Source organism: Micromys minutus, assembly GCF_963924665.1.
Source record: "Micromys minutus genome assembly, chromosome: 17".
In the NCBI taxonomy this organism is placed as follows: domain Eukaryota; kingdom Metazoa; phylum Chordata; class Mammalia; order Rodentia; family Muridae; genus Micromys; species Micromys minutus.
Genome location: NC_137952.1, coordinates 20104365 through 20119542, shown reverse-complemented (window position 1 = coordinate 20119542; position 15178 = coordinate 20104365). Strand labels below are relative to the sequence as shown.

Below are 15178 nucleotides of genomic sequence, written 5' to 3'. Positions count from 1 at the left end.
ATGAGGGGGTGTTGAATTGTGTCAAATGCTTTCTCAGCATCTATTGAGATGACCATGTGCTTTTTTTTTCTTTGAATTTGTTTATATGGTGGATTAAAATGATGGATTTCCATATGTTAAAACATCCCTGCATCCCAGAAATGAAGCCTGCTTGATCATGGTGAATGATTGTTTTTATTTGTCCTTGGATTCGGTTTGCAAGGATTTTGTTGAGTATTTTTGCATCAATGTTCATCTTAAAACACAAGAATACACCTTCTTCTCAGCACCTCTTGGCACCACCTCAAAAGTTGACCACATAATCAGTCACAAAAGGAGCCTGAATAGATATAAGAAGATTGAAATACTCCCTTGCATGCTTTCAGACCACTATTTTCTAAGGCTGGTCTTTAATAACAACAAAGACAGAAAAAAGCCTACATACACATGGAAACTAAACAATGCTCTATTAAATGATAGCAGGATCAAAGAAGAAATAAAGAGAGAAATTAAGGATTTTCTAGAATTCAATGAAAATGTAAACAGAACATACCCAAACCTATGGGATGCAATGAAAGCAGTACTGAAAGGAATACTAATAGCTCTGAATGCCTCCAAAAGGAAACTGGAGAGAGCATACATCAGCAACTTGACAGCACAGCTGCAAGCTCTAGAACAAAAGAAAGCAGATACATCCAAGAGTAGTACACAGCAAGAAATAATCAAACTTAAGGCAGAAATAGACCAAATAGAAACAAAAAGAACCATCGAAAGAATCAACAAAACCAAAAACTGGTTCTTTGAGAAAATTAACAAGATTGGTAAACCCTTAGCCAGACTAACTAGAGGGCAAAGAGAGATTATCCAAATTAACAAAATCAGAAAGGAAAGTGGAGAAATAACTACTGAAACTGAGGAAATTTAAGAAATCATCAGATCCTACTACAAAAGCCTGTACTCAACATAGTTGGAAAATCTGGAGGAAATGGATGAATTCCTAGACAGATACATGATACTGAAGTTAAATCAGGACCAGTTAAACCATCTAAATAATCCCATAACACCTAATGAAAAAGAGGTAGTCATCAAAATCCTCCCAACCAAAAAAAGCCCAGGTCCAGATGGGTTCAGTGCAGAAATTTATCAGACATTTATTGATCTCATAATACCGATCTCTCCAAACTATTCCACAAAATAGAATCAGATGGAACACTACCTAACACATTTTTTGAGGCTACAATAACCCTCATTTCTAAACCACACAGAGACCCTACTGGAAAGAGAACCTCAGACCAATCCTTGTAGATTCTTGAGAGTTTCCATTGTCATAGGTTTTTAGCTCATTCCAGAGATACCCCCACCCAAATTCCAGGTTCTCTTCCCTTGTACTTTCTCTCTGTCTTCTTACCACTTATCCCTCCTGCACCCCTTTTCAAACTCCTTTCCTACCCAGCTCCCTCTTTCTTCTCACACATCTCCCCATGTCTATTCAATTCCCCTTCTCAGTGAGATTAAAACACTCCCTATTCTTGGGCTCTCTTTGTTTCTTACTGTCTTTGGGTCTGTGGATTATATCATGGTTATCCTGTACTTTATAGATAATATCTACTTATAAGGATGTACATACCATGTTTGTGTTTCTTGGTGTGGTTTACATCACTCACCTGATCTTTTCCTTTTTTTAAAAAAATATTGGATATTCTCTGTATTTACATTTCGAATGCTATTCCCTTTCTAGTTCCGTCCATCTCCCTACAAATTTTGTGATGCCGTTGTTTTTAACAGATGAGTAATATTCCACTGTGAAAATATACATTTTATTTATTTATCCATTGTTGAGGGACATCTAGGTTGTCTCTAGTTCTAGTTATTGCAAATAACACTGTTGTGAACATAGTTGAGCAAGTGTCTTTGTGATATGATGGAGCATGTTTTGGCTATATACTTCTGAGGAATTTTAGTTCAGACCAGAAAAATGGCTCAGCTTCCTAGCCTGCACTTTAGGCTTCTGCATAACTAAGCTACTATTAATTTAAGGCACTATGTGATACACAATGGAAGATGATACACTGTTTAATTATAGTTTAAAAATGGACTTTTCTATGAAGTCTTTAGGGAAAGTAACATATTTTACCTTTACATTTATACTTTATTGATTTTGTTTTAAAGAAAAGAAATGCATTCTATAAAATGTCAGAGTGTAAATGACTTGTTTTTTCCTTGCCTCCTAGCTCTTTGAGTTTCTGAATTGAGCAATTGTTATCGATTTCTGTTTTTCTCTCCTTATCACAAAATGAAAACTTGGCTCCGTGTTGACCAAATAGCTCTACCTCTTATCACTTCTGATTAGTTTAGCCTTTATCATGGGATATAGATTATATTCTGGAGTCAACATTAAATGACATTTTGTTCCTTTTATCTCTCCATTTCTATCCTCTTATGAAAATGATAAATTATATTTTCACTTTTGGAAAGTATATTTTTTCATTTTTATGGAGCCTCTTTTCTTATAAATTAATGAATCAACAGTGCAAAGAAATTTAGAACATGTAAAACTGTGTGATGTTCAGTAACTAAACTAGATACTAAACTCTAAATCCCTCATCTCTCTTCTTTCTCCTCAAGTGACCCATTACCACCTTTTCCCTTTGGCTCTGGCCAAACTTAAGTGGTTCTTGGAAACAATTCCCTTGGCCAAATATACTCAGAATGGCAATCTCAGAAATCTCCGTCAGTACTGAAGTAACTTTTCCAGTGCTGCTTATCAGCTGCCTGTCCCTCTCTGGAGGTATTACATTGGACTTTTTCTGCCAAGTCATGGCATAGGCTAAAGCTCAGCTGGTTTGGGTTGTTGTCTAACTGTGACCATTCCAGCACTGATCCAGGTAGGTTAGATAGATAGAAACTGCTTTTGTATTATTTTCTCTAGTTAGTACACAAAATGGGAAGTTTCATATTGATGTGTGTGTGTGTGTGTGTGTGTGTGTGTGTGTGTGTGTTGTACTCTGTTATTGATCCACTCATCTTTCCTCATTGTACCACTCTCTAACCCTCTGAGAGAAGCTATCTTGAGAAAAGTAAGAATTTCAAGTGGAAACTCATACAGCATAGGAAGAACCCAATCAGTCAGAAGAAATGAATTCAATGTGGAAATTGAAGCATGAAAACCATCAACTATAGTACACAAGTCCCAAGTATAGTACACAAGGATTGATCAAAGTCACAATACATTCAGCATGGTGGAGGTTACTTCGGTGGCATTTTCATGAGCATCTCACTCGTGCACCCCATAAAAACAAAGTAAGAGTGAGAATCTATGTATGTATGTATGTATGTATGTATGTATGTATGTATGTATGTATGTATCTATCTATCTATCTATCATCTATCTATCTATCTATCTATCTATCTATCTATCTATCTATGTATCTATGTATGTATGTATGTATGTATGTATGTATATATGTATGTATGTATGTATGTATGTATGTATGTATGTATGTATCTATCTATCTCCAGAAGAGAAAAGAATTTTGGATAATGATGCGGAAATTAGGTTTCATATATACTGGATAAAGAACTGGACCCTTAAATGTAAGTACAATAAGTGTGCAAATTTATAGATATACAATCTGATGTCAAGACATATGTGCATATTATATAATCAAATCTGACAATTAGCAGAGAATTAATTATCATCTCCTTGTGTTGAAATCTTTAATAACCCCTCTTATTACAAGTTCATCCAAGTGATATGTTGTGATACCTTGGGATACAGACAGCATACAAAGCATAGACTAATCACAGCAAAATAAGTACATGGAATGAACCACCTGGAGTAATGAGGAAGAGATTCAAACATGCTCATTACAAGTTTGCCAACAACTTGTTCTGTTCAGTGGCTCGAGAGTCATTGCCGGCCTTTAACCTTTGTTTCCTTAGTTTAGAATTTAAAAGAACATCACAGACACTATATCAAAGTTTCACTGAGGTGATAGGAGTCTCCTGATCCATTCTTATGGCAGTACGAGGGTTCTCATTTTGAAACAGGTAGCTTTAATGTCCTCTCCAAACAAATTCTAGGACACTTAATGATGATATTCTAAGCTCTATCTGTCCATCTCTGGAAGAAGAAGAAACAGTGGAGAAATGTGTGATGATCATATTAAGCAGTTTCTAGGATATTTTCAGTACTATCCAGAAACTCTAATGTAATTTAACTTTGTTAATAATTGAGAGAGACAGAGAGGGAGGGAGGGAGAAGAGAGAGAGAGAGAGAGAGAGAGAGAGAGAGAGAGAGAGAGAGAGAGAGAGAGAGAGAGAGAGAGAGAGAGAACAACCTTTACCCAGGAGAGAATAGCCAGTCTTTTCCTGAGGAAATTCAAATATTATTCGCAATTTTAACAAAAACTCTAAGAATATCTGCCTGATCCATTGACTGTAAGTTCAGATAAATTAAAGTTTATTTTCTGTTTATCTTAGCCTAGGGAAGGATAGGCAGCCCTGAGCACAAAAGGACGAGTGCTGACACACAAAGGGTCTGGGTCCTTCTGTTGCATTTTACACTTATCAGTGGAAGTGTGAGCGGAGAGTTTTACTTTGAGGTGAGCACACTTCTGAGATGTAGGGCACTGCAAAGACACAGTGGAACTGTTGTCTGTATTCTCACAAATCCACTATATTCAGTTATATAGAACTTCCATCTGTTTTTGTTGAAACGTCAGATTCAAATTACTATTCTATTTTTAAAAAACAGCCATTATGTGACAACAGATGGAAGAGGTGAAGCCTCGGGGCTCAGAGTTTAAGTATAGGCAGAACACTGACCAACTGGACAGTCCAGGGCAGTGTCTATGCCTACTTCCCAGATTTCTGTAAACTTTTCCATTTTTAAACTTCAACCAACTTAAAAGATTAAAAGCAACACTAATGTAAGATGTGCTATTTACCTAGTATTCTAAATCACACACTGAAAATGTTTTAGAGCCATTGAGCTTAAAACAATGCTCTGGCTAAAATAACTAAGAAATGTTCTTTCTTTGTCCAAATCATTCACACGGATATACATGTGAATGCCCTCAAGAATTTTTAATCTTAGTTGTAAAAGAGCCAAATCGGAACAAATCCCTATGTAAAAACCCAGAAAGCATTCCAAACTTAACCACTTGGTTTTTCTGCCATCAGGGGTGATCCTGCCTGCCTCTCCATCCACACCAGAACCTCATGTCTTGTCAGATGTTTAAGCTCCTATTTAACTAATGAAGAAAAGGCTGTTATGTTGATATTTCGGTGTGGATTGAATTTAATTGTGAATGAGCTTAAGAATCTTCACTTACAAGGAGACTGGTCCTCAAATGTTTTTTGACACATTTGCCCTCACTTGTCCTCCATGGGCATTTATAGAACATTGCTCTTATTCCTGTTGACCCTTATTCCCATTGAGTGAGTAGTTTCCATTTTTTTCCTCCACTGAGCATCTGCTCCACAGAACCTGTTCCACCATATCCATGCTTTTCTAAACTTCTTGAAAACACACGGTGTCACAAACCTGCACCCTCCACCTTCATTTGGTACCTTGTCATCTCAGTTTATAGTTAAGAGAAATGCCCATCTCTGGGGCTGAAACACGGATATAGGCATTTTACTATGAATATATATCCAAATTTTGAAAATCATGGTCAATTAAGAATTTTACATTTAACAAACAGAAAGTATTCTGAAGATATTCCTATAAAATTATATTTGAAAAATATAACAATTATATTTATCTAAATAAATAAAAAAGTAATTTGTTTGGTATAATTTGGAGAGAAATATGAATTATGTTAACTTGACCTGGGTGAAACACCTTTTTACCTTTTTTATCTTTATTATTATTTTTTACCTTTTTAAACTTTTATAGTTACATTATTTTCTCTAACCTTCTCCATTCATTCCCATATACTTTGTCTCAAATTCATGTCCTCTTTTTCTGTAATTGTTGCTACAGCTATCTATCTGTCTGTCTGTCTGTCTGTCCATCTGTCTGTCTATCCATTTATCCACCCAACAACTACCCACCAATCCACCTACCCACCCATCCATCCATCCATCCATCCATTTATCCATCCACACACCCACCCACCCCTCCGTCCGTCCGTCCGTCCTTCCACCCATCCATCCACCCATCCATCCACCCAGACACCCACCAACCCACCCAGCCACCCAGCCACCCACCCAGCCACCCATCCATCCCTCCATCAATCCATCCATTTGTCCGTCCACCCATTCATCCACCCAGCCACCTATCTGTCTTCTCAAATATATAAATATAACATGATCAGTCCATATAATGTTACTTGTATGTAATGACTTTGACACTCATTGATGGAGAAAACTATTTCTTTTGCTCTTGGCATTTTCCTGTGGACAAATAATTGGTATATTTCTTAAACTATCTCCAAAGGAATCTTAGTCTTTTATGTGACTTTGTTAACTAAATGCTGTTGTCCTAAATCAGAGTTTCTCATTATTCTTCCCATTTCAGATAACACAAGGGTTTTCACCAGAGGCAATGGGTGAAGCAAACTGCTCTGTGGTATCTGAGTTTGTGTTCCTGGGACTCTCCAACTCCTGGGCAATCCAGATATTTCTCTTCTTTTTTTCTTTTATATTCTATGTGGCAAGTCTGTTGGGAAATTTTCTTATTGTGCTAACTGTAATTTCAGACCCCCAGTTACAATCCCCTATGTACTTCCTATTAGGTAATCTTTCCATCATTGACTTGATATTTTGCTCCTCCACAACACCAAAGTTGATTTATGACATTTTCAGGAGGCACAAAACCATCTCTTTTGGGGGTTGCATCACTCAGATCTTTTTCATCCATGCAGTAGGGGGCACTGAGATGGTGCTTCTCATAGCCATGGCGTTTGACCGATATGTAGCCATATGTAAGCCTCTGCACTACCTAATCATCATGAGCCCACAAAAGTGCATTTTTATTTTGGCTGCTTCTTGGATTATTGGCTTCATCCACTCAGTGACTCAGCTGAGTTTCGTGGTAGACTTGCCCTTCTGTGGCCCTAATGAATTAGATAGCTTTTTCTGTGACCTTCCTCGGTTTATTAAACTTGCTTGTGTGGACACATACACATTGGAGTTTATGGTTACTGCTAACAGTGGGTTCATTTCTGTTGCCTCCTTTATGATTCTGATCATCTCTTACATATTTATTTTGGTGACCGTTCAAAAGAAATCTTTGGGTAGTTTGTGTAAGGCTGTCTCGACTCTGTCGGCTCATGTCACTGTGGTGGTTTTATTCTTTGGACCCTTAATCTTCTTCTACACATGGCCATTTCCAACATCACATCTGGACAAATTTCTTGCCATTTTTGATGCAGTTATTACTCCTTTTCTAAATCCAGTGATTTATACACTTAGGAATAAAGAGATGAAGGTAGCAATGGGAAGACTATGCAGTCAGTTTGTTAATTACAATAAAATTTCTTAAGTATGTTTCATAAATAAAATATATTTTTATATAAAAATCATATTTAAGGAGGATATTGCTCTATATTATGTGCTATATTTATCTAGAATCATTTGTGTACTAATGTAAGATTTGTCATTGCTTGCTTCCCTCAAAACTAGAGTGAAATTACCAACTACTAAACAGTGTCTTTAAAAGACTTGGCGGGAACGGAGATGGCTCAGTGGTTTAGAACAGTTTGTATTTTTACAGAGGACCAAATTTGGTCCCTGGCAACCATATAGAGGCTCACAATTATTTGTAATTCCAGTTTCAATGGCTCTAATGTCATACTTTAGACTCTGCCAGAACCAACATGCATGTAGTACACATACATACTTGGAGAAAAATCATACAGATTCATAAAATAAAAATAATAAAGAAATAGGTAAATAAATAAAGAGAAAGTTCAGGTACACATACACAGAGACACATATACTGGATTAAGCAGAGGCGGCTTAAATCATTTCTTTATTGTCATTTTTTAAAAATATTTTCACAGGATAACTGAACTCATGGTTTTCTTTTCTCTTTATAAAATAAACCATCTTTTTATTGATTGAATCTTTCTATACCTGAGTCAAACACTGAATACTGACATCTTTTATATGAACAGCTTAAAAGGTAAAAGGAAAAGCTTTTCAATACCTCAGTGCTCAGAGGACTGCATGGAACCTTCATCACTGTCATGGTTTAAATGAGAAATGTTGGTCTAGAAAGAAGGGTTAAGTATTTAAGAGCATCTGCTACTTTTGAAGAGGGCCCGAATTCAGTTCCTGGATCTTCATAATTACACCATAATTTCAGTTCCAGGGGGATGTAACATCTACTTCTGACCTCCATATGCATCAGGCATACATGTAGGCAAAACACTCAAAAAAATAAATATTTGAATGAGATTTGTTCGTCATAGGCCCAGGCTTCTGGACTCTTATTCCAAAGGGGTAGTCCTTTTGTGGAGGTTTAGGCAGCGGATCCTTGCCTGAGGAAGTTCATCACTAGGTGGACTTCAGAGCTCACTGCCTGGCCATAGATCTGGTCCACACTCTGCTTGGTGCTGAAGATTAAAGGAGGGCTTTCTCAGCTCGGTGCTGAGAAAAACCGCTTTGTAAGCTGCCCTGATCAGGTTATTTTATCACTGGAGAAGAGACAAGCAGGCCCTGGTGTGGTTCTTTCCACACAGAGCACAATTTACCAGCTCAGCATTCTTACTGAGAATAAAGCCAGCAGGTGCCCCAGCTTTCCCGTTTTCAAGGACCTACAATACACGGGCCAAACCCCTTTTCTAGTTGAGCAGAGTACTTTGGTCTGGAGGACTGATGGCTTGATAAGTAGACAGCTCTAAGGCAAACGTAGCTGAGCCTGATGTCAGGATTTGAAGCACAGTTAAATATCCCATAATTTCTGCTAAAGGAACAAATCTTAGAGCAACTTTGTTGAGTCTGAATTTCCTGAATGTTCCCTCTTCTTTGTGCCAAATCTGCTGGGACAGGGCTGAGGTACTAATCTCAATTCACTGTGACCTCAAGACTCATCAGAGGCTCCAGCACCTGCTTTCTTGTCACCTTACTTCAGGGCCTTTTGTACACAGCGTGAGATGCAAGCAACGACCATATTTGTGGAGGTACCAGCTTGAATCATCAGTGAGTGTAATGTCACCGCCACGTCCTGGACTGAGCATCCAAGTAAAGGTTCCTGGAGGCATGCGCTGTGGACGGTACTTTCAATGGCCCCCCGAGAGTTCTGCAAGCAAGTTTTGACCTACACAGTCCGTATACACAATCGTGGCCACAGCACACGGACTTTCCACTGGCCGGACTTCTAGCTCTGCTCTCAAGAAATGTCGCTTGTCTCCTACCACCCTATCGAGGGTACCTGTGGCACCAACTGAGTTTAAGATGGTTTCCCGGTATGCCACCTGCAGAGGCCCCAGTTAGGTCTCTAGGCTATATTGCCACTTGATACGGTCATGAATAATCTCAATATGTAACGCCCATACCACACAGGACAGTTTGTCCAGAGTCAGGATCGAGTTACACTTTCAAAACTTGGGATTTCACTCTGAAGGCATTTCAAGGCATTATTCTAATCTGGCTGCTTATCCCCAGATGGGAGCTCTATGGTGCAGAAGAAGACAGGTTCTGGGATCTCCACCTCCACCAACAGCCGACTCTCTGCTGCATGGTTCTTTCCATCCTTTTCTCCCCTTCCTGCTCTGCGGGCTGCAGCTAAGGTGCTGGACTTGGACGACACTACGGTGTCTCCAGTGGCAGTTTATTTAAACCCGACTGTTAGAGCAATGTTACCAGCAGTCAGGGAAGGGATTCCTACGTGTTGGACAGAAAATGGCAAAAGCAGACGACTCACCCTTTCCGTGCGGTTTCTATCAATGTTATAGGGCATTGTACCTGAGCAATGCTCAGGAAAACCAGGGGTCCTCAGAAGGGTTAATGACGGAATGAAGAGATTTGACATCATTTTCTGTAGTGCCTGATGGGAACTGGAGATTATTGTAAGAGGCACCTGTGTCATGTATTTTTTTAATTTGCTTTTATTTTACAGTAACAAATGGTATTAATGTGCATACTCAACACGTTCTGATGATTCACTGCAAAAACTCTCCAGTTGGCAAACATTATGTCCGTCTAAAATGTTCTCTACATCTCCCGGCTTGTAGCGCCATAGGCAGGCTCTGCCCTGAACTCATGGTTTTCTATGCAGTCTTACCTTCATAAATTCATAGCAAGTTTAAGGCAATAATTCATGTCTTCATGAGTAGGGAGTTACAGCATAGTTGTTTACATGTCTTTCCACAAAGAGCTGTTTTGATACTAATAAAATGTGACATATTTTCTTGGTAGAGTTTCTTATATACACAATAAACAAATATACACATGTGTAAGTGAATCTGTGTATAAGTGTATGTGTGTGAACATGGGCATGTGTTTTTGTGTCTTGGGATATGCACATGTGCATGTGTATACATGCATTTATGGGCATGCATATGTATGCAAATGTTTGTGTTCATATACGTGTGTGTATAGGTATTTACAGGTGTGTATGTGTACATGCATGAAGAGAGAGTTTAGTGTGTGCATGTGTTTTTGTGTGTGCCTTTTGATGTTCTCATTAGATAATGCTGTGGCAGCAAAAAGATATGGATTTGATCAAGAAACATATGCATGTAAGAAATTCTCAACAATAAAACAACTTGGAGAAAATCTTGGCAGTTTGTTGGGCAGTAAGTAACATATACCATGCCAGTACATGTAACAAAATATTCTAGATCTTTACTCAATAACAGAGGGTAAATGGGAGGATAATTAAAAGGAGATACAGAACATTTCACATGTCTATCTGTACAAAACAATATAGCATATACCATTTTAACACACAAAATGATAGTGTACCCTTCATTAATTAAATTATTTATTCACTTTACATCTCCACACAGTCTTCCCTTCTGGTTTTCCACTACTACTCCCTCCTCAATGCTTCCTCTCTGTAGTATGATGTTAAGGTTATACATGATAGGTCAGTAGAGAGTGGGGCAGGGACAACGTTTTTGTAAGTCTGGAGAGAAGAGGAAGGAGGAGAAGCAAGATGGAGATGAACAAGGATGATCCAGATCCAGGTGGTCTAGGTCATTTTTCTCTTGTCTAGGTGGGTGGTTTATATCTTTATTAATTGACTGTGAGTTTATCATGTGGATGTATTGTGCATTGAGAATTTAGCATAAAAATCTGATTGATAATTTACAAGTTTCTTAAAGCTTTGAGTTTACTGGGCTGCTGTGGGGGATGTGGGCAGAGTTCCTTGTGGCAGAAACAACCTGGAGAGAGCAGCTATAGAATTCCTGGGGCTAGCATGGCATTGTGCCAGGCTCGTAGAATGTAAGTGTGGGTCAGGCATATTGACAACCTGCCAAGGGGACAGCGTGAAAGTGTGTGGCAGAGCCCTGGTACGAGGCTCCCCTGATAGAGCAGCTGTGGACTGCTCAGAGTGAAACTATATAGGAACTGGAAGCCACAAATCAAATTAATACTTACTGCAACACCTCTTCTTCTCCTCTGAGAAGGGGGAGGCTCCCCTTGGGTATGACCCAACCCAGGCATATTAAGTCACTTCAGGACTAGGCCCATCCTCTCTGACTGAGACCCGACAAGGCAGTTGAGTCAGGGGACCAAGATCCACAGGCATGTAACAGATTCAGGGACAGTTCCCACTCCAGGTGTTAGGGGATCAGCATGAAGAATAAGCTGGACATCTGCTATGTATACACAACCTCGCTTAATCTTTGGCTCGTGGTTCAGTCTCTGCGAGCCACAAAGGGTCCAAGTTAGTTGACTCTCTTGATCATCTTATGGCCTCCCTATCCTTCTCAGGTCCCTCAATCCTTCCCTCAACTCTTACACAAGACTAACCGGCTATGGGGTTCTACATCTGTGCCCATCTGCTTCTGGGTTGAGCTCTCCTGCCTGCAAGCATAACAGAATATCATTACTGGGGGAAGGGGCATCTTTTGGACTTGCCAGATACCTGAAAAAAAGTGAGGATGCTTCAAGGAGTGACTCAAGTTGAGACTCCTAGCAGTGGAGGACATGGAGCCTAAAATGACTACCTCTAGTAGAGGGTTGGAATTTTGAAGGGGATTGCATTGAATCTGTAGTTTGCTTTTGGTAGGATCGCCATTTTTAAAATGTTAATCCTTCCAATCCATGAGCATGGGAGATCTTTCCATTTTCTGAGATCTTTCTCAATTTCCTTCTTTAGAGGTTTTAAGTTCTTGTCATACAGGTCCTTCACTTGCTTAGTTAGAGTCACACCAAGGTATTTCATAGTTGTTGTGACTATTGTGAAGAGTATCTTTTCCCTAATTTCTTTCTCCACATGTTTGTCCTTTGAGTATAGGAAGGCTACTGATTTGTTTGAATTAATTTTGTATCCAGCCACTTTGCTGAACTTGTTTATCAACTGTAAAAGTTCTCTGGTGGAAGTTGTGGGGTTGCTTAAGTACACTATCATGTCATCTGCAAAGAGTGATGTTTTTACCTCTTCCTTTCTGATTTGTATCCCCTTGATCTCCTTTTGCTGTCTAATTGCTCCAGCCAGGACTTCCAGTACTATGTTGCATAGGTAGGGGGAGAGTGGGCAGCCTTGTCGAGTCCCTGATTTTAGTGGGATTGCTTCAAGTTTCCCACAGTTAAGTTTGATGTTGGCTGTTGGTTTGCTGTATATTGCTTTTATTATGTTTATGTATGGACCTTGGATTCCTGTTCTTTCCAGGACTTTTAGCAGGAAGGCGTGTTGAATTTTGTCAAATGCTTCCTCAGCATCTAGTGAGATGACCATATGATTTTGTTCTTTGAGTTTGTTTATATGGTGGATTACATTGTTGGATTTCCTTATATGAAACCATCCCTGAATCCCAGGGATGAAGCCTACTTTGTCATGCTGAATGATCCTTTTGATGTGTTCTTGGATTTGGTATACAAGGATTTTGTTGAGTATTTTTGCATCAATGTTCATAAGTGAGATTGGTCTAAAGTTCTCTTTCCTTGTAGGGTCTTTGTGTGGTTTAGGTACGAGGGTTATTGTAGCCTCAAAAAATGAGTTAGGTAGTATTCCATCTGATTCTATCTTGTGGAATAGTTTGGAGAGTATTGGTGTTATGTCCACAATAAATGTCTGATAAAATTGTGTACTGAACCCATCTTGACCTGGGATTTTTTTGTTTGGGATGCTTTTGATGACTGCTTCTATTTATTTAGGTGTTATGGGATAATTTAAATGGTTTGCCTGGTCCTTGTTTAACATTAGGATCTTTTATCTGTCTAGGAATTCATCCATTTCCTCCAAATTTTCCAACTTTGTGGAATATATTTTTTGTTGTAGGATCTGATGATTTCATGAATTTGCTCAGTTTTAGTTGTTATGTCTCCACTTTCCTTTCTGATTTTGTTACTTTGTATACTCTCTCTTTGCCCTCTAGTTAGTCTGGCTAGGGGTTTACCAGTCTTGTTGATTTTCTCAAAGAACCAGCTCTTGGTTTTGTTGATTTTTAATGGTTGTTTTGTTTCTATTTGGTCTATTTCTGCCCCAATTTTGATTATTTCTTGCAGTCTACTCTTCTTGGGTGTATCTGCTTGCTTTTGTTGTAGGGCTTTTAGCTGTGTTGTCAAGTTGCTGATGTATGCTCTCTCCAGTTTATTTTGGAAGCACTTAGGGCTATGAGTTTTCCTCTCAGTACTGCTTTCAGTGAATTCCATAGGTTTGGGTATGTTGTGTTTTCATTTTCATTGAATTCTAGAAAATTCTTAATTTCTTTATTTATTTCTTCTTTGACCCTGCTATCGTTTAACAGATTGTTGTCTAGTTTCCTTGTGTATGTGGGCTTTTTGTTGTCTTTGTTGATGTTAAAGACCAACTGTAGACCATGGTGATCTGAGAGGATGCATGGGAGTATTTCAATCTTCATATGTCGATTGAGGCTCATTCTGTGTCCAATTATGTGGTCAGTTTTTGAGAAGGTGCCATGGGGTGATTAGAAGAAGGTGTATTCTTTTACTTTAGGATTCTATGTTCTATAGATATCTATTAATTCTAGTTGTTTCAAAGTCTCTGCTAGTTTTACAGTGTCATTGTTCAGTTTCTGTTTCCATGATCTGTCCATTAGAGGGAGTGGGGTATTAAAGTCTCCCACTATTATTGTGTGGGGTGAAATGTAATTTTTGAACTTTAGTAGGGTTTCTTTTATGAATGTGGGTGCTTCTGTATTTGGAGCATATATGTTAAAGATTGAGAGATCCTCCTGACAGATTTCCCAGTAATGAGTAAAAAGTGTCCTTCCTTATCTTTTTTGATAACTTTTTGTTGGAAATTTACTTTATTCGATATTAGAATAGCCAATCCATCTTGCTTCTTGGGTCTGTTTGCTTGGAAGTTTTTTTCCCAACCTTTTACTCTGAGATAGTGTCTGTCTTTGTCTCTGAGATGAGTTTCCTGTATCCAGCAAAATGCTGGATTCTGTTTATGTATCCAGTCTGATAGCCTATATCTCTTTATTGGGGAGTTGAGTCCATTTATGTTAATAGATATCAAGGAATAGTTGTTTCTGTTTCCTTCTATTATTGCTTTTGTAGGTTGAGTTGTGTTTGTGTCTTTTTCTTCTTTTGGTTTTCTTGCTTAGGAGTTTTCTTGTTTTTACTAGGATGTGGTTCCCCTCATTGTATTGAGTTTTCCACCTACAATTCGTTGTAGTGTTGGGTCTGTGGTCAGATATTGTGTAAATTTAGATTTGTCTTGAAATATCTTCATCTCTCTATCTATGGTGATTGATAGTTTTTCTGGGTATAGCAGCTTGGGCTGGCACTTGTGCTCTCTTCAGGTTTGCATGATGTCTGTCTAGGCTCTTCTACCTTTCATCATCTCTGTTGAGAAATCGGGTGTGATTCTGATTGGTCTGCCTTTTTATGTTACCTGACCTTTTTTCCTTACTGCTTTTAGTCTTCTTTCTTTGCTTTGGGCACTTGTTGTTTTGACTATTATGTATCGGTAGGTATTTCTTTTCTGGTCCAATCTGTTTGGAGCTCTGAAAGCTTCTTTTATGCTCGTGGTCATCTCTTTCTTAAGGGTAGGGAAGCTTTCTTCTACGATTTTGTTGAAGATATTTACTGTGCTTCTTAGTTG

At 38.6% G+C, this 15178-nt stretch overlaps 1 protein-coding gene across 1 annotated transcript; it reads left to right on the top strand.

Moving 5' to 3' along the window:
• Positions 1-6532: 6532 nt before the first annotated feature.
• Positions 6533-7471, top strand: LOC308431557 (olfactory receptor 4F6-like; the record flags this gene model as incomplete). The annotated part of the gene is made up of 1 exon (XM_080931079.1): positions 6533-7471. One exon carries the CDS (start codon positions 6533-6535, stop codon positions 7469-7471), a length of 939 nt encoding a protein of 312 aa, XP_080787205.1.
• Between the last annotated feature and the right edge of the window lie 7707 nt (positions 7472-15178).